Source organism: Lagopus muta, chromosome 2, assembly GCF_023343835.1.
Source record: "Lagopus muta isolate bLagMut1 chromosome 2, bLagMut1 primary, whole genome shotgun sequence".
Taxonomy (NCBI): domain Eukaryota; kingdom Metazoa; phylum Chordata; class Aves; order Galliformes; family Phasianidae; genus Lagopus; species Lagopus muta.
The window spans coordinates 52,011,547-52,031,404 of record NC_064434.1 but is presented as its reverse complement, the minus strand read 5'-3'; the positions used below and the strand labels follow the sequence as shown (position 1 = coordinate 52,031,404).

The following is a 19,858-nucleotide window of genomic DNA, read 5'->3' as shown; positions in this document are numbered from 1 at the left end:
TAGATGATCTGAAAGGTCCCTTCCAACCCACACCATTCAATGATTCTACTCCAGTAAGCTGCATGCTTGTATCCTGCAACTGAAGGGCTGTTATTAGAGAGCCCAGATAGCAATTGCTATTGTATTTGATAAAAGAGCCTTCCAAAAAGGAAATGAGTTGTAATTGGTAGGAAAATAGAATGATTAAAGACTACTTTTTACTGTTACTTCATGTGTTGATATTATGAAGTCTTACATGATCAATTTATTATTTGCTTACTGCAACACAATACATAAAGATTGCTTGTATTGAGAGGTAAAACAAGTGATTAAATCACAAATGCGACTGGTTTGCCATTTTGTATTTTCACAGTAAAATAGGAGGGGAGATGGTTCATCATTAAATTCAATTGGATTTGATATAACTGGTGTCATAATTTGATTGCAGTGAAGAACCTCTTCTGACCTCATTCAGTTACTTCCTTTGAACACTTTTTTTTTTTTTTTTTTAATAGGTGCATTATTGTAGGGCTGAATTCTGATGTACTTCTAGGTATGGATTTTCAGGGTGATATTGTAAGATCCATTAACAAGTTCACACAGACTTTGAAAATTGTATCTTGAAAAATAGCTCTGTGCTTTTATTCAGATTCTAGCTTTTAATTTATCATGTCCTTTTCTACCTTGAATGTATCAGTCAAATGTATTAATGTAAATTCCTTGGAACAGACTACAGCAATTTTTAACCTATACATAGATTAAGGGCTAGCTTTATGTCTTGAATTAAATTGCATTTCTTAACAGTTTTTTATTAAGGCAAACAAGTCTTGGATAAATTGAAATGTATCAACTTATGCTTATCACTGTGGACTGTACATATTTACCGCCTTAAATATATAGATGGTAGCCTTAAAATAGTGCCTCCATGGTACCTCTATGAAGAATGACGCTTGTGTTTTTCCTTATTATTATCCCCGCACCCCTCACTTAAAATGATTGGTCTCCTATCCATTATGCTAATCTCTAAAATTAATCATTGCATGCAAATCTGAAGACAGTATTCTTCCCTTGAGGAAGTAGTGTATGTTCTTCACCAGTGGGCATCTGAAAAGAAACACTTTCAGATTCAAGTCAGCTTCAAACTGGGCTGAAGTTTTAAACTACTTGCTCTGAGTTTTATTTATATTAATCGGGGAACGGCTGACGAATAGTTAACTTGTAAGCTATCTTAATATCTATTCTATAATGGCTAAGGGCTAGCAGTTAGCTTTTTTATTTTGTTCTTTTTTTTTTCCCCTCAAAACTGTCTCGTACTAATAAAAGATGGTATCTTCTACCTGTGTGCCTTGCTTCTCTTGCATATGGCTAGTCCCCCTGACTAGAGATGCTAACAGAGAGTGAAGCGTTTCTTACCAGTTAGTAGTGATATATTTGTTTTATGAAATGTGCTTCAAGCTCTGTTTATCTTTATTTTTGGAAGCACTCTTTAGAACATTTTAAATAATCCTAGAACGACATTTCCTCTTTCAACATTGTATAATTCAACCCTTTAAAATTAGCAGAATATTTTCAGTAAAGTTGAAATAACCAAAGTGGTTGCCTCTGCATGTGCACATGTATGCATAGTATGCATATGCTTATTTCCCACTATCTACTAAAGATTAGTATATTAAAAAATAATTATAAATATATACGCACAGTCTTCTATATAATATACCCATGGTCGAAGTGCATGTTATAAAAAAGGGGAAAGCATAAAGTGATAAATGTTGTCTTGTCAAATATTTGATTTTCTTTCTGTCCCTTAGCCTTTCGTTAGCTTTTTGTTTTGTAAATAAGATTCCCTTTCTATGCTTAAGCTAAAAGCTTTGGAGCTTGAAAAATAATCTGTGTGCTATTAATGGGCTTGTCCCTTCTATAGATACTTTAAAAATGCAGTGTTAAAATTCATGGAATCTTTTAACACAGCAGCTCTACTTTTGAGCTGCTCAGTTAGCAGCAGCCAGGAAACTTGATTCACTTAGTCCCTGTTGCAGCTAAGCCTTTTGCTATTTGGCTTATCTCAGCAAGGAAGTTGTCTGATTTCATTTGTAAAATAGCCATGACTAAATGTGGTCTTCTAGGGAAAGGTTAAAGTTCTTTTGCATTAGGAAGTGTTATACCTTTCCACACATGTAATATTTGCTTAAAGGAATTAATATTTGCTTCTAGTGGAATCCTCAGTTGAGCTGAAGTCTACTTGTTCTCATGGTGGATTAAGATAGGTAGGCTAATCATCTGCTGCCCATCGCAGTCGGGTGATTACAGTCTCCAGCTGTTATTTCCACCTTTCAGCTCTCAAATCCTCTGGTTTCACCTGGCTGCTCTTACACTAAGTCTGTGAAATACAGATTTATTAAAAAAAAAAAAGATGAAGGTACTCTTTATTTTTGAAAGAAGGCAATCTGGCATAGAAAATGCATATATTTCTTTGTTCCTGTTGTTTAGATTAAGAAATGGGGAAATGTAAGATAAGTGACTTAGTAGCAGTCAGGAAAGGGAAAGTGATGGGAACAGTGTGCAGATTTCCTGTGATAGTATGCAGTTCAAGCCCAGAGCTTTCCGAAGTGTTTTCTGAAGTCCTCACCAACTCTGTGTGATTATGTTTGCCTTCTGTGATTGTCTTCTGGGTGGTTATGCTGATCTGTACTAGCTTGTTTGGGACTCATGTTCTTCCCTTAATGAAGGGCATGAATGAGCTTGCATGGCCATGAAAGGAAAGATTTATGTGCTATGTAAGCAGATCCTTCCTCTTTATGACAACAACAAACCCCTTTATTTCATACAGTAGTAGGAAGTTTTATGGGAGTAGGAAATTTACTAGGGACATGGTGGTACTTGCGGAGAAGATGCCTGAATAATCTGTTCTTACTGGGCTGTAAAAACTTGTTTGCACATACTATGTGTTGCTGCCAGAACTGGAGGTTGTTTCTGTCTTCCTCATTTGTATTTTCTTGGTGATACTAGAGGAAGGAATGATGGCTGAAGAGGGTACACCTTGTCAAGAATTGTTTCTGCTTGTTGGCATCAGCAGAATGGGTCTTGCATCAGTAGATGTGCCATTAGGACAAATTTGACAGGTTAGAATGCCTGTTGGTGTTGTTTTCCTTTTATTCAAGTTCGGCAACTAATGTACTGGAAGGTATGCTGGCAGATCGCTTAAATGAGAGTTATGTATTTATGTGGTTAGAAAGATGATCTAGGATGTACTTGACAGATTGGAGCGGACCTCCAGTGGAGAATTGCCATTACCAGTGGTTTATATTTGTGAGAGTGTATAGACTATTTTCAACACGTTTCAGATCAGTGAGGGTTTAAGCTGTGATCTCACTCAGGAACTAAAGAGAAGAGGTTTGGTGCTTTCCAGAGTTCAACTAGCCTGCATAATTTCCATTAGGGTGTTTTGTACTCAGGATGACTAACTGTTGAGGCTGGGATTTGCAAATGTCCGAGGGGAGTTATAACAACGTTACTCGAAGTTTGCATGCACGCAGAACCTCATATAGATGTATTAGATTGCATTTTTGTTTGACATGTTCAGTGAAACTGAGGAGCTTCTTAAGGAATAAGATGAGTAATGCGTGAAAATGCTTCTGGAGGCAAAGCATTCTCTTTGTATAGACAGCAGTTATTTCAGTTTTACTGTGTAGTTTGAAAGGATCCTGGTAAGAACACATTGAAAGAATAAAGATAAATATGAAGAATCATATTGCTTCAGCTTCTGTCAGCTATTTCAGCAATTAGTTTTTATAGCAATCCTGTAAAACAGGTAGAGTTGTAGGAAGCTAGCTTGTGTAAATGTGTGACTTACTTTGAGTGGACAAAAACAAGTTGAAATAAACTATTGTGAATTTCTGTCAAATTTGTTTTTTATGGCACAGCTAATGACGCTTGGGCCTTTTTCTTTCTGAGATCACAGCTGCTTATGTGGTTCTGGTTGAGTCCTTCAAAAGGCATTAATAGATGATATGGAAAGTTAGGTAATGCAAAACGCTGGTGTGATTAATCCAGATTCATGTTCAACTGCAGAGGAATGAAAAAAGAAATGAAGAGAGATGGGATTATCCTCTTGGTTTTGCACAGGTTTTTCTCCTTGTGGCAGCTGTAGCATCAAGATCATACACAGCTTTTTTCACCTAGTTCCCATATTGGTTTAGTCCTTTAGGAATAGAAGAATGAATCTCGCTGTCAGTTTCATGACTGGGATTGTTAAATAATAATTATAAATTATAATATTATATTGTAATATTATAAAAAAATTATAATAAAATATTATAAATAATAATTAAAATATTGCTTACATAAACGGAATTGGTTTAAACCTTAGTAGATAATGCTGCGTTCAACCTTGAAGTAAATTTCTAACATAATCAGAATTAAAGCAGTATTGGTCAAAACCACAGTAAGTTGTTCATGTAGGATCTACCACAAACTATTAAAAACTATATTATTTTCCTCCAGATTCCCCTTTCAAGTTTGAGGAAGGATCAGTTAATGGTCATATTCTGTTTAAAAATCGCAAGGCAGAATGCAGTTATGGAACAGTCTTCTGTGAAGATACTCAAAGAGTGAAGAAGAACTAGCATTGACGCATAATTGGGTCACATATAGCATAATTTATCTTTCATTTTTTCATTCCCCAGGGCCTTACAAAATTGTTTTGTATCTTGAAACATGTTTAATGGAGCTATTTAAAAGCAGTAATCTTATGTTTAGGAGCCACACTTGTATCATGGGATACTACCAAATGAACCAAAATCACTGAGATCAGAGTCTCATTCTAAATATTTAAAAACAACTTTCAGGAACATCACTTTTACTCATTTTATTGAGAAGATTTAATATGCTGAAAAGCTTAATGGGGCCACAGTGTTACTTTGAGATTTTGTGGATACGTACAGGCTTTTGGAATCACAGTTGTAAGCACTGTTCCGTTTTGTTTTGTTGTTTTGTTTGCTTGTTTTTCCCAAATTTTCCAGTATTCTGACTAGCTGTCACAGCTGAAAGAATACTTGGGCAGAGTTGTTACAAGAGAACAGACCTCATCAATTGCACAGGCAGGACCAGATTCCTTCAATTTGATGTTGTTTGGGATAGGAAGAAGCCAGTTCAGATGGAAATTAGCAATATTTACATATTTACATTAAAAACAAACAAACACAGAAAAAAGTTCAAGAAGATAGTATGAAATGATTGTTTGTTGATAGTGCATGTGATTTTTGAGTGTTCTAGCAGTTACTGAACATGATTAGATTAGGTTGGGCCTGAGCTGTTTTCAGGTGCATGATAATTTATCTTTTGGAGGGTTCTGATTCTGTAACAGATGTTTTTGGTAACTTCTTGTGGATCAGACTACAGAAAGGAAAATGAATTGTAAATCTTTTTTTTTTTTTTTTTTTTTTTTTTTTTTTTTTTTTTTTTCATTTCCCTTTTTCTTAGTAGCACTTCTTTTCCTACAGCTTCTCTGTAAAGCTAAAGGAATAGGTATTTGAACAAGTTGTCACAGGATAACAAAGGGCATGAACTCCTAGTATGCCAAGGATTGTAGCAACTGTGTACTCAGTGTATGCTATGGTACCTGTGGAGACAACTGAGTTTATAGTAGATTATGTTGAAACAGGTTTTAATGAATAGCCAAGGAGGCAGGAACAGGACAGAAGAAAAGCAACCAGATTGGCCTATGGTAGGTTTTTTTTGTTGTTATTGTTGTTGCAATGTAGCACAGAGTTGAAGAGGATATACTGAGAAGCAGTAGCAGAAAGAGATAAGAGATGAGAAGAAGACTGTACTCTCTGCCTATGATCATGTGTAGGAGGTGGTAGCAATATCCCTTGTTATTTCTGCTGCAAAAACAACAGTTAAAAATAGTTCTACACTTCGGATCAAATACAAAATGGCACTACCTTTGTGGTCTTCTATGGAAGTTCTTTGAGAAGATCTATTAGATCGAAGCTAATCTTTGTAATGCATTTTTAAGTTTTGTGATGTTTTGAAAAAAAAGAGAAAAATGAGATAATGTGAGTTTGTGTGTAAGATTTACAAGCATAGGATTATAAAAATGACGCTAGTAGAAAGACTTAAGACTGTCCTCTTGAACCCAACGTAGTCAGACATGGGATTTTTAAAAATCTTTTTAGAGTAGAAGAAGGTTTTTTTGTTTGTATTTAGAAAGTGATCATGAACATGTGATTTCTGGATATCTGTCATGTCTCCCTTATCTGTTTATTGTGTATTAATAGCTTTACAGGAGTTCTACTAGTACTGCTTTCATCATGTGTTAGAAAATGTACAGAATGAAGAAACAGAATAGAGGTGGTGATGATAATAGGAGAAGGTGTATGGCTTAAAAATAATAGTAATAAAAAAAAAACAGTCTCATGAACAACCTGTAATATGTATGAAAAATTCAGTGTTAAAAGTCTTGATACAGCTACATCTGTGATGTAAATTCAGACTTTTTGAAAGGTAATTTAAAGCAGCCTTGTGTCAGGACAGTACTCCACATGTGGATTTGTGTTTAGAGTGCAAATTCTCGTGTTTTTGTTACATCATGTCTTATTTTCTACCGGATTACTGGAGGATGATTTCAACTGTGTTTTGCTTCTAGAGAGAGTGCTTAGCTGTTATGATTTTATCTTAGTTTATTGATTCATTTCCAATTGTCAGCTAAAACTCCCAGAGTAGTTAAAAGCAGCCCTTTCTGGGGACCTTCTTGAGCCAGGAAGCATTGCTCAGAGCAGACCCAGCTCTTCTCAGGTAGCTGAACTATTCTGTCAGGGTGCAGAAATTTCACTTTGCACTGTAATAAAGGTCAGATTTTTATTTTTATTTTCCAGGAGTTTTTGTAATACTTAGGAGTTATCAGTAGGAAGAGTTTAGAGAGCTTTCTTTATGTGGAGAAACCTGACCTATGAGAAAAACAGCAAATGGAATTTCCACCTGCATTGTCATTTATTACAGAAATCTTTCCCTTTTCTAGTCCTCCCTACTTAATTTTATGATATCTCTGCTAAGCCTTTTCATTTTAGCTGACTTTCTACCAAAGAGTTTACTAAAACTTCTGTCTCTTAGCTGACGTGAAGGTTAGGATTTTCCAGGCAGTTTAAGAGGATCCTGTTTCTTTAGGATAATGGGCGTTTGAATTCTGCTAGGGGCTTCTGGAATTGAAGAAGTGTTCTCCTGTGTTTTGCCTTGAACCCCAAATTATTACTGCACCCTTGGTGGAAGGAACTTTCTCAGCAGACTTATTGATGTGGCAGCAGACATACAGAGTGAGAATTCACTACTGAAGTGGTAAAACTTTGACTTTATGTGGAGAATCTTGGAAAACATCAAGATTTGTACTACTTACACTGCAGTATGTATTTCTCTCATTTTCCATTTTGAATTCAGAGAGAGGCTTTTAGTTTACTGTCTTAGTTTACAGCTTTCACATGCAAGTAAAATATTTCGTCTGCATTTAGGAATTCTGTTTTTAAATCCTTTCAAATTGTAATAGATGCTTGCTTTCAGAATTAAAAAAAGCACAAGATAAAACACTGTATCTGATATAAGGCCACTATTTGCCAAGGAGATATTGAAATTCTAAACAGTATACATGGAATGCTAAGTGCCTTACTTGATCTGACTGTATGACTGCCAAATGTTTCAAAGGAGTCATCTTTCATAAGTCTGATTCCTCTAGTAAGCTTCTGGGGAGAGTGCACCAGGCTATATAGTTAACTTTTGGTGATATGTATTACACTTGGTGTAACTTACCGAGGTAATTAAGTTACTTACATTTTTGAGTGGCAGGTGTGTGCCACCTGGAAACAAAGCCCTTCTCTTTGAGCATGTGGACTGTTTCTTTGCATGCTAGCACAAGAGTGGCAGAGCACAGTGCTATGCTGTCTGCAGGAGCTTGGGGAAATCCTGACGGATGCATGCCATTATTTTTCTACACTTGGTCAACAGGAGGTAAATAACAGTTAGAAGGAAGAGTGGTTTTATAGGCATAAAAAGCAGTGGTGGTAGTTTTCTTTCTATGTGTAACAGAAGGAGTTTAATTAGATTGTGAGTTTGCACTGGGGTTTTTGGCAATTTGTTTCTCATCAAGCCATAAATCCCTTTCTTCATGCAAAACTAAAGCTTGTTTTGTTTGTACTTTAATGAGCTACAGTTTATGGGAAAACAGAACTGCCTTCTTTCATTTATATCTGAATGACAGTGTTCTTGGGAGGGAATTATGCTTTTCCTTTCCTTCCTTTCCTTCCTTTCCTTCCTTTCCTTCCTTTCCTTCCTTTCCTTCCTTTCCTTCCTTTCCTTCCTTTCCTTCCTTTCCTTCCTTTCCTTCCTTTCCTTCCTTTCCTTCCTTTCCTTCCTTTCCTTCCTTTCCTTCCTTTCCTTCCTTTCCTTCCTTTCCTTCCTTTCCTTCCTTTCCTTCCTTTCCTTCCTTTCCTTATTTATTTATTGTTTAAATAGCCCCTGTGGAGATTATTAGTTTAAACTGAATATATATTGTGGTACAGGAATTCTTTGTGGACTCTTTTTTTGAACAAATTGGTGGTACATATAGAGAATGCTGATTGTTGCAGGGACTTGTCTTTAAAGTAAGTAGGAATGTTGTTTTACTTGTAAAAATATAAATGTTTTGTTTACATTCACATGTTAAGCATTACAGGTATGTATTATAAAGTGAGGTAAGAGACATTACTAGGCTGATTGAATGTACTTGTTTTCAGAGCAGTTATTACCTTTCAGTTAGGGATCATCTGGAAAACTTTACAAACAAAGTTTCAAAGCAACTTTGAAAATAGAAAAATTAAGCTAAACTCCTTATCAGTGTTGTTAACTGCAGATTATGTGCTTTCAGTCTTCCAGCTGAAGTTAATGGATTACCTAGTTAATAAAGTTACCTAATGACTTACCCTGAACTTGTTGACCGTGGCTGGGAAGGGATCACGTTAGATGACAGCAGTGGCTGAGGGAGGTCCTTCTCTCAGCAAGGCTGGTGTTGGGGTTTGGTACTTTTCCATTAGCTGGAAGGCAGATACAGCTGTCATGGCACTGGATTCTTTGTCTTATATTTTTATTTCAGTGATAGGAAAGTGCCTCAGAGAATAGAAGCAAGTACAGTGCCACATGAAGTGTGACTTACACAGTGTATACCCTGACCTTAGTGATGGCGAGGCCCTGAATCTGAGCCAGACCACTCCTCCAGCAATTTCACAGAGCTGCGACTGTATTAACTGTTGTTATGCATAGGCGAGGTTTGTATAGAGCACTACTAAATCATGGGATGCAGTCTAGATGTTTTTTTATCTAAGCATTTAACATTTCTTGCAGATACCTGATTGAAGTAATTTACTGCTTTGATTTTATTTTATTTTTTTTTTTAATTCTTGCTTCCCTTTTGAATAGTTTAATCACTGAAAAGGTCAGATACATTGATGGAAACACTTTTAACTTCTGTCTACTGCATGAAAAATAGCTGCATAGTTTATTTCTAGATTTGAAATAATAAGCTAAGAAAGAAGCATAATAGTCTAGTAAGGAATTCATGTAATTGTTTTTATTCTCTCCTGCCCCCCACATCCCATTCACTGCTCATGTTGTTAACTTTCTATGGAGGTAAGGGCAGAGATGCTGAACTGAACTGGGCTCAATTCACCTTTGCCTTTCCCCACTTTTATGTATTCAAGTGTTCGTACTGGCTGTTCCCCACCTTTTCTGCTCTATAGATGAATGTTAATGTTTTCTTGAGCAATCTGAAATGAAGTATTTGCTTAGTTCTGGCTCTCCCCTTTCCAGCCTCCCCAAGCTGCTTTTTTTTTTTTTTTTTTTTTTTTTTTTCCTCTTTGAAACTGTGACACATAGCAGAAGCGGGAAGCTATAAATAAAACTGAGCAATGCGAAGTGATGTTGAATGTCTACAGATTTTCCTTTCACTTTTGGAATAATCTTAGAGGTTATCAGTCACAAGCAGTATATTCCAATGAAAACAATTTCTAAACTAGAATGTGTCTCTGTAATGGTGGTGTTGTAGTCCTGCATTACAAATGTGGGAATACTTTTGCCAGAAAAGAAAGGGAGAGAAGGATGAAGAATCCCAGTTGCCTTCAGTTAGCTGTAAGTTTTCTAACTTTAGAGCTGAAGCAGAAAATTCTTGCAGGTTGCAAGGATGCTGACAGGCCTTCCCTCCTTGCTGAAGCTTCTCTGGCTGAAGAGGGTGTTGCATGTGGCTGCTGCCTTGCCACAAGCCTACTTGTCTGAATTAGATGGTTTAACAGCTTCCTATTAAAATTTTATCAGTGAGAAGACAGGCTAAGCGGCCTTGTTGCCAGTGGATCCTCACAGGAGTGAAGAGTGGTAGCCTCCCACCCCAAGGGGCAAACCCTTGAGCAAACTCAGGCTGCTGATGACCAAACAACATAATGAAGGGTCTAAATGAACTGCACTGTGGAGTGGAGAAGAGGATGAGGAGGGACTGGAGGAAGGATCTTGTGAACTTCTCTCCCAGTATGTCAGCCTGTGACACTTGCTGAGTGGTGCCTTTGGGAAAGAATGTGCTTTGTGGGCTCTGTCTGGCGCAGGTGGATGGGCCATGATGTGCCTCAGAGAAGCAGAAGGCTGGAAGGTGTCCTTTTCTCCCAGAATTAAAGAAATACTGCTGCTTAATGTAAGGGTGGATGCCTCTGATGTCCTGGTTGGCTTGGCCTTGAAATTCAGCACTCTGACCACTGAGGGAAGACAGCTTGCTTGATGTGACAAGCAGTGCAGGCTTGCCCAGGCTCTTCCTCCTCCTTTGTGTGTGTGTGTGTGAGTGATTGATGTTTTTCATTGCTAGTCGTGACAACTCGCACTATTGTACTGAGGTGAGCTAGAAAAAAGCTGTCAGGTTGCTTAAATCCCTGTGAAGTCTGGCAGCAGAGCTGCAGTGGAGGAAGAAAGAATCCAAGTAACATGAGGCTGCTTTTTCTTTTCCTCTGCTCAGCCCGTGTCTTTGAGAGCATGAGGGCAGTGCCAGGCACTGCCATGTGGGAAAGTTAAGGAGTTAATGTGCTATGTCTTAGTGTTGCTACACTGGGGCTAAACAGATGGTGTAATTAGCCTACAGCGGCGAACAGCTCTTTTTCTGATAAGATAAAAGGAAGTAGTTGTGGGTGGTCGAAGAAGTCTTTTAAATTGGCAGGGCTTGCAGTGTGTTTACACAAATGCATGAAGTGTATGGTTATAATAGTTCATTTCCAATTGCTGTCCTCTTTTCTTTATATTTTTGTTTATCAAATAGCTCATAAGGAAAAAAAAAATTTGTTGAATTATTCTTCAACATTTTTGCCAAGCTCATCTGGGAGAGTGAGGGAATCAAAAATAAAAAATCCCTTTCTTGGCAGACAGCAACTTCTTACAGTTATAGGGAAAGAGAGCTCCAACGTGCCCTTCTTCCCCAGACCGTGTGCTGGAGGTGGGCAGGGAATGGTCAGGGGCTTGAGAAGACTAGGTTATGACAGACCCCCACATGTTCTAATTTTGAAGCCCATTCTCTTCTCATTTCTGCATCCGTCCCCCTTGAGCTTATCTCGGTTGGGATATTTTAAAATGATCAGGAGTCATTATAAATAAAGTTGCAAGCAACAGTTTAGTTTAGATTTTCCAAGCTAACTATATGGGTTTGGGTTGAAAAAGACAACTTGATGTAAATGAAAATTAGAGAAAAATGAATAGCAACAAAAGGGAGAGGAGGAAGGGTTGAATTGGAAAGAGACAAAACTGCTATTGGATTAAGGTTCAGATTTTATTTCTAAGTCCTTTGTGTTGCTTTTGCATACTATGAGCAGATATCTAAGTATTCTAGCTTTTCTAGTGCAACTATTCATGGTTGAATCCAGATCATTAGTTACTTGTTGTAGTAGAAATGCTATGTCATGGTTTGAAGCAATGATTGAGCACCTGGTGGGAAGGCAGGACCAACATAGGGGAGCTCAGGTGTATGCAATGCCAAGATCCACACCTTCCCAGAGCTCATTTAAGGGTTGGCAGTAGAGGCAAGTGTATCTTTCTGGAGATCCCTGCATATCTGAGGCCTTCCAAAGGTAAGCAGCTTCTTTCGTTTCTCTGCCCCCAGCTATTGCATTTCAGCAGATCCTCACTTGTTGCAGCCTAGGACCTTGCTACTTTGCTGCCATTGCTGTGTGATCCGTTGTGTTACATCTGTACTTCTGGTTTTGATTAGAATTGGCTTGTCCAGTATTTTATTTTTGTTATAAAACATGTATTATTGGTGAGTACAATATGCAGAAAAAGTGCTTTGCAGATCTTTTCTGTAATGGTTTTATGTTCTTTTTCCTATCAGGTAGTTAGGTTTGCTACATTAGTTTTATTTTCTTTACTCATAGAGGCTCTTTCTGTTGGATTGCCATAGCTTCTTCTTGGTTTCCAAGAATTCAGTTTCTTCTGTTACCTTGCAGGAATCTGTATCCTCCTTTATCTGCTTGAAAGTATATAGAGTCTCTCAATATGTTAGGTTTTCTTCATGCCAACAAAAAAACCCCCACCAACTTTCTAATCTAAATATAAGTTCTACTTTTCAAGTCTCCTTTTTGCCCTTGTCCTGTGAGAGGAGGTGGATGAAAAAGGCTATGGTTTGGTGGCAGCCATTTTTAAGCCTGAAAATGCTGCTTTAGGAATGTTCATGGAACTGTGTGTATATATATATATATATATATATATATATATATATATATATATATATATTTCTTTTCTCTGATTGTAACCTAAATGATGACTGTCTACAAAGTGTTTTTAAACTCTGTCATCAGAAAAAATGTAAACTATGTTTTTATTTGTATGGAAGCAATAAAGCGAGGGGATAAAAATATTAAAGGAGTATTGAAGATTTTTATTCTAATCAAGATTTAACTGCCTATAAGATAATTACCCTCTAGTGGCCCATTAGGGCAGCCATTTTTTTTTTTTCTTTGGGGAGGGGAGGGAAAGGGTAGCTTTTTTTTTTTTTTTTTTTAAAAAAAAAAAAAGATTAAATAGGCTTTCCACTAAGACTGTCTGAGTAAACATGATTTCTTCATAAAGTCAAGGTATGTTTTTGTCACCACATCTTGAATGTTAGTCAGGTTGGCAAAGCATATGTTAAATGTGCGATAGTTTATTTCTGCAGATGACCAGCATTGCAGAGCTTGTGGCTCTTCTATAATCTGGTTCACTCTTGGGAAATTAATGCAACACAAGTGTATGCAGCTAATCTCTTGGCATCAGTTCCTAAGCAAATTTCTTCTAATTTTGAGTGTTCACCATGCAGCAGATATGAACGCTAGCCTAAGTGGTCTGTGACAGCTGGGCAGATGGGGCAAGTCAAAGGGCTTGAGTGTGAAAAGGGAAGATCTTAAAATTATCTTTATTTCTTCTTCAGGAAGGACTGAAAATTAAATAATAAGAAAATAAATAAAAGAAAAAAATAAGAAGAAAGATAATAAAAAGATAAGAATGCTTTTTTTTTTTTTAATCTGAAGTGTTTCATTTTCAGAATATTGCATAGAATGGAAAATGTTACGGATATTTTTTAAAGTTCATTTAATTCCTACTTTGGAGAAGACTTTAGCTCTATAGTTGACATTTAGGTACCTCATTTTAATAAATGAGGAAGAAGGTTGGATTTAGGTTAAATATCATTCCAAGTCAGCTCTTGTTTCAGGTGAAAGAAGTTTGTGGACATGTATTAAAAATGTATTTAATAAAAGCAGATGAGAGAAGATGTATGCCTTTTCCTAGCTTTTTTTTTTTTTAAGATCAAAACTCCAGAAACAGTGATGAAAAACTTCTTTCAAATCAAAATGAATTAGAAGATTTCCACAGGTGTTCACTGCATCTTTTTTTTTCTTTTTTTCTTTTCTGGTATTGGGAAGAATTAAAATACTGGAGGTATTGGAGTGTTCTCCTGCTACTGATAGTGTCCAAGTAGTTCTCTTGGTAAGTGTTCTTGTGCTACATGTTACAGTGAGTTTCAGGTAATGAATGTGCCCTCTCTACTGCTATCTTTGCTGTTACTGTTCAGCTCTTACTGCTGAGCCTCCAGCTCTCAAACTCCAGGACAAACTCAGAGTATTTTTCTTGTGTGTGGTTTTTTTTTTTTTTTTTTTTTTTTTTTTCCCTGAGGTCTGCATAATATTATGCAAAAACTGGTGTGCTCTAGCTTCAGCAGTTGAGTTGTATTTTCTATGAGCTTAGTGTGCAATTTGTTTTTAAATAAAGACTTTTATTCACAAAAATGTAGTGGTGTTCTCTGTCTGTTGCAGTTTCCATGGAAATAAATAGGAGGCATTACTTTTGCAATTGAAAAATTTGTATTTTTTTGTTCCCAAATACTCTCTCTAATGGACTCTTTATTTGTAAGAGAAGTCAGTGTTAGTATTTTAATTTTCTTCTACTAAAAAGTACTTAAGACAAGCCTAAGAAAAGCTGTGTCTCTGATATTTCTCTGGAAGTGATCTAATTCCATTTTCTTCTATCTTAAAGCTCTCCACACTTCACAAAACCTCCATGAAATCATTGTCAAGAGTTAGAAAATATAAATCTTAGATTGGTATAATAAAAAGAAAGGAATAGGAAAGTTTAAAAGATGCATTTAATCAATAAACTTACCTGAAAGTAATAACACCCCTTGATTTTAACATTATATAGCTGTTCCCCTTTCTTTCAAATTCTGGCAAATGAGCCAAATGCCTGCTATGAAAGACTGAAAAATAAATAAGACAAACATAAGTAGTAGTACTAGTAGTCCTCTGTTGTCTGGCTTGCCACTGTGACTTGCTCCTCTTGTGCCTGGGAATATGAAGCACTGTGTTGTCACTGTTTCCTGGGAGACTAGGGCCAGGTAAAAGAGTTAATGCAAAAAAAATTTGGAATAGCCATCTAGCTGTGATAGTGGACAGAGGTTGAGCAGAAACTCTCAAATGGCTTGAGCCGTTTGTGCTGTGCTGTTTTAAAAAACTTAATACATTTCAAAATATTTTTTGCCTTTTTTTGGCCTGTTTTACAAGTAAAACCACCCTCTCCACAAACAGTGTAAGTACTCAGAAAAAAAGAAGGAAGATAACATACTTGGTCCTAAATTTATATAATGAAAGTGTCAATTTCAAGGGTGAAAGCTTTGTCATCAGTATAACCTCTCAACTCAACTTCTGTCCTCTTTTAAAAAACAAAAAAAAAACAACAAATAAACCAAAACACATGATGGACCCGCTATTTTATTATTATTTCAAAGGTTTCACTGCATGCACTGAGGTCTTTATTAGGCTGGGAACTGTTCCTTTCTCGCCCTGTGGCTTTGTGAATAGTGTGTGGAGCAGCACGGCTTGGGGAGTGTGTTGAAGCATATGGTTGTGCCAGCAGAGTACATCTCTATGTTTCAATCTTTCATTCTAATGAGACTTTGTGTCAGTAAAATGAGTTGTATAAATAAAAAACTACTGATAGTGGTAGGGAGTGTCTTAAGGTAAGGGAATGAGGATGTTCTGTTTCAGCCAGAATTGCAGAACTGTGGATGACTGAGGCAACAGAATTTTATAGGAGAGTGAGAAATAAAAAGAGGATGATTCATAGGTGAGATTGTCTGAAATAGTGAATGAAAAAAATGAATCGGAAGGAAAAATAAAGGTGAAAATAAGCTTTAGAGTGATTGTGAATGGGATTATAACGAAGTTCAGGCTGGGAAAGAAAAGAAATAATACAACAGAGCCAAGAATATAGCACTGTCTTTACCAACTAGGAAACTAGGAAAGAATGCTGCCTTACAAGTGCTCAAGTAACATATCACCTGTCTTTGTAACACAGAAAAGTGTTCCTTCCTCTCCAGCTCTGTACTCCTGTTGTCCTTTTGAGATCAAGCGCCTGGTCATGGGCAGGTTGTCAGAATTTCCTTAGGAGCTTCAGTAGTGATTTCATAGCATCTTGTAAGTGGATATACCTCTCTCTGGAAATTTTAAAACATTTCATGGCTTGTCAAAGGGAAGTTTGTCATTTTAGTTTATGTGCATTAGTTTCAGGCTGAACAAACAGTAAAGTGCTTTAACCTTGTGTGTTCTCATTTGATACTAAAAGGCTTTCTTGCACTTAATATAAACAAGTGTTTAGTGTTTAACTAAGGCCACTTCAAACCTATGGAAGCATTTCTATGGGTTTAATTTATGTAGGATTTATGTTTAATGGATGGATGAAGAATAGTAATCTTGGTTTGAATGGCTGTAGTTTGCAGTGATGCTCTTACTATTTTTGGCTGAAGGCAGATTTCTGTAAGACTGGCTTAAAAGCACAGCATTGCACATGTTCGCATTTTGAATGCTGTTTGCGTTTTTCATATTCTTTTTATATCATGTTCTATCATGCGAAACCAAATGCTTTCTCTCTTTTTCAGAGAATACAGAAAAAAATATTTTTAAAATTTCTTTTCCATCTGTTGGTTTCTCTTATTAACAAAAGCAAGACAGGGAGGTAGAAAGAAAGAGAAAAATGTATATAATACTTAATTGAACCCAACAAATAAGAGAATTTTTAATTACTTTTATTTTTTGCTTTGTTTGAAAGATTCTTTAACAGAAGAACCTAGATATACTGGTGGATAACGGGGTAACCATGGGGCCAGCAGTATGTCCTGGTGGCCAAGTATCCTGAGGTGCATTAAAAAGAATGTGGCCAGCAGATTGAGGGAGGTGATTCTCCTCCTTTCCTCTGCCCTGGTGAAGCCACATCTGGAATACTGTGTGCAGTTCTGGGCTCCTCAGTTTGAGAAAGACAGGGAACTTCTAGAGAGAGTCCAGCAGAGATGAGCCTGGAACAGCTCCCTTGTGAGGAAAGACTGAGCAACATGGAATTGTTCAGCCTGGAAAAGAGAAGACTGAGGAAGGAATCTTATCAATGCTTATAAATATCTGAAGTACAGATGTCAAGTGGATGTAGCTTAGCTCTTTTTAGTGGTGCCCAGGAGAAGTGGAATTGGACACACTCTAACTCCAACTAGGTCACAGGAAGTTTTGTCCAAACATGACAAAGAACTTATTTACTTTAAATGTTACAGAACGCTGGAACAGGCTGTGCAGAGAGGCTGTAGCCTCCTCTGGAGATAGTAAAGACACACTTGGATGCTTTCCTGTGCAACCTACTGTAGACAATTTGCTTTGTTGGGGAGTTTTGGACTAGATGATCTCCAATGGTCCTATCCAACCTCTATGCTGTGATTATGAAAAAATTCCCTTCTGTTTTAAAGATACTAAAATTGACAAAGTGAATAGAGTTGTATTAGTGATTGTTAAAATAAAAGGTGAGGCATCCTTACTAGTGGTTCTTTTCCCTCCTTCTCTAGGGGGAAAAATGAAAATAAGTGTTCGTAATTCTCCAGGTGTCTTCTTTATTGAAAGGACTTTTAAAAGTCAATATTTCAGTATATATTAAACTGAGTTAATAGCAAGCATGCTTAAAGTTTGCCTGTAGGTATTTTCTGGCAGAATTTTAGAACACTTAAAAAGTGGTTCTAAAAGAACTAGGGGAAGTCACTAAATCTTTCTAACTAAAATTGGCTTATATTGATTTCTCTGCAACTTAAGCTGGTATGTGTATGTACACAAGGAAGAAACAGTGTTTGTGTTTTTGCTAATTCTGTGTAGAGTTGAAATTCATTAAGTGACTTGAATTTGAGTGAGTTGTCTATTAACCACTTCAGCTTTGTTTTAATTTTGAGTTAGCAATGGAAAAAGTAATTGCATGCTTGCTGATGTATGGTAGTTTTTCCAGTGGCCTGTCACAGCTTTAACTCTAGTGTTCTGATTTTGCTTGCCTAAGGGAACCTGCTTTGGCAGGGGGGTTGGACTCAATGATCTCTGGAGATCCCTTCCAACCCTTACAATTCTGTGATTCTGTGAAGGGAAGAAATAAGTGGGCTGTCTGATCACCACAGTTATCTGGAATACTTAGAATATGTAGAATTTTTGACTTTCTCCTTCTGTGTAATATCTGGGAACCTTGCATTGTGCGTGTGTTGTGACACTGGAAAGGTAAGTGTGTTACATTTTGAAGATGTTACATGTCTTCCTGCTCTTTTTATTTTTTAACCAACCAGTTTTGGTTTATTCTTTATTTTTCTTACATGCATTTGAAATATGAATCCTTAAAAAAACAAAAACAAAACAAACAAACAAAAAAAAACCCAACAACAACAAAAAACAAACCTGCAGAGTACTCAAGGAATGGTAATATGCAGGATATGTGCTATGATCATTTCAGGTCAGGTTGCATGAGATGGATTATAGGAGTAGAGTGAAACAAGTCTGCTTTCACAAACTTTGAGTTTGCACTATATAATTGTGAGAATGAGGTCAAGCCCTTCATTTAGGGTATAGCAGGTTTCTGCAGGAATCTTCTGTTAACAGGGAGAACAAGCTGAGTGAGAGATGAAGGTTGTGAAACCTCTGTTCTTGTCTGCGTGTCCTTTTGATGCTCTTGTGTGGCCTGATCCTTCTCTGGTTGAACACACTAAGATAGCTTTTACAGAACTTTGTCTTGAAAGCATTTACATGACATAGACTCTTTTTTATGAGATGAGTACACCTGAAATAACACTTCATGTGATATTGATTGTGGAAGGTGGGATTTATGAAGATAACTTTGTTAGGTACCTTGCAAATTTTCTTGTTACTGTTGGAATGTGGAATGGGTTCCTGTTTAAGGAAAACAAGACCTCTCTTAAATATCTTTATTTTGAATTTGTGTTCTTGATTTGCAACTCATTATTTATGAGTTGGGCTAGGTATTGAACTTGAGGGGGAGAAGGAAATTAGTAGTTTCAGGGTCATGTAACATGGCTAATTTCAAGGCTTGTAATTTAGTTTAAATTGAAATCTAAATACACTTAAATAGATGGGCTGCCAGTTAATCTTGCAGCCCAGACATACCAGCCTTCTGATACTTGCTGTCTGCATGAAAGCCTTCTCAGTGCTTGAGACCAGCGTAGTGCAAGGCTTGGTTGCAAGTCTTGCTACTGTATTACATATTGTATTCAGTAATTTAGAAGTTGGGTTCTGTAAAACTAGTAGTTAAATAAATTCAGGCCTGTATGTGTTTAGATGATCACATTGTATGGAGGGACAGCCCTTTGTAAGTGAGAAGGAAAGGTGGTGGCTGGGCAGAATGCTGCAGAGAGACTGAAGGCAAGTGGATGCGATAGATCTCCAGCTGTGCTCCTGGTACCAAAGGATTTAGAGGGCCTTTGGGATCTCCAGATTGCAAACTGGTGCTGTAGATACTTGCTGAGATCTTATGAGCAGTTCCTGAGCAGTAAGGATCATGGGTGGATTCATCTGCTTGGATCAAGCCCAGTCTATTCAGACAGTGCGACTTCGTAGGCCCTGCGGTTGTGACAGTGTTTCTCCTATGGTTTTTGTGGGCACAGCTTAAGCCATTGAAATCTAAATGTAGATCAGTTTTTCTCCTGCTGTGGTGTAGTTATTTATGTATAGGTGTATATATATTTAAAAAGGCAAGTGGCCACTATATATTGGTGCTTGCTGCCAGCAGAGGTTTAGACTTGAAAAGGAAACATGAAGCAAAATGCTAAGGTGGATGGTGTTTATTTGCAAGAAAGTGGTGGTAATTGAAAGGAGAGGCTCATCACTATAAGAAACAGTTTTCTTAAGAGCCAGAAGGTTTGTATGGCAAGTAGTGTTTATCTCTGTTGCAGAACTTCATCTTCCCTTATGTTTAGTAACTTACTGCATAAAGGCAAGTAGATGGCACTTTCAAAGGTGAACAAACAAAGGTGATTGAAGAAATGTTTTCAGCTTATTTTAGAAAAAAATAA

At 37.0% G+C, this 19,858-nt stretch overlaps 1 protein-coding gene across 7 annotated transcripts in view; it reads left to right on the top strand.

Moving 5' to 3' along the window:
• PTPRK (protein tyrosine phosphatase receptor type K) overlaps positions 1–19,858 on the top strand; it is a 392,958-nt gene that overhangs the window by 34,583 nt on the left and 338,517 nt on the right. For 5 of the 7 annotated variants that reach the window (XM_048937157.1, XM_048937153.1, XM_048937156.1 and 2 more), the window contains exon 1: positions 7,836–7,974. The exons of the other annotated variants lie outside the window; for them this stretch is intronic. In XM_048937157.1, coding sequence (XP_048793114.1) covers positions 7,851–7,974 — 124 coding nt within the window. In that variant the 5' untranslated portion in view covers positions 7,836–7,850. Of the gene's footprint in view, positions 1–7,835; positions 7,975–19,858 lie in introns of those variants that run through there. 7 annotated transcript variants of the gene reach the window in all.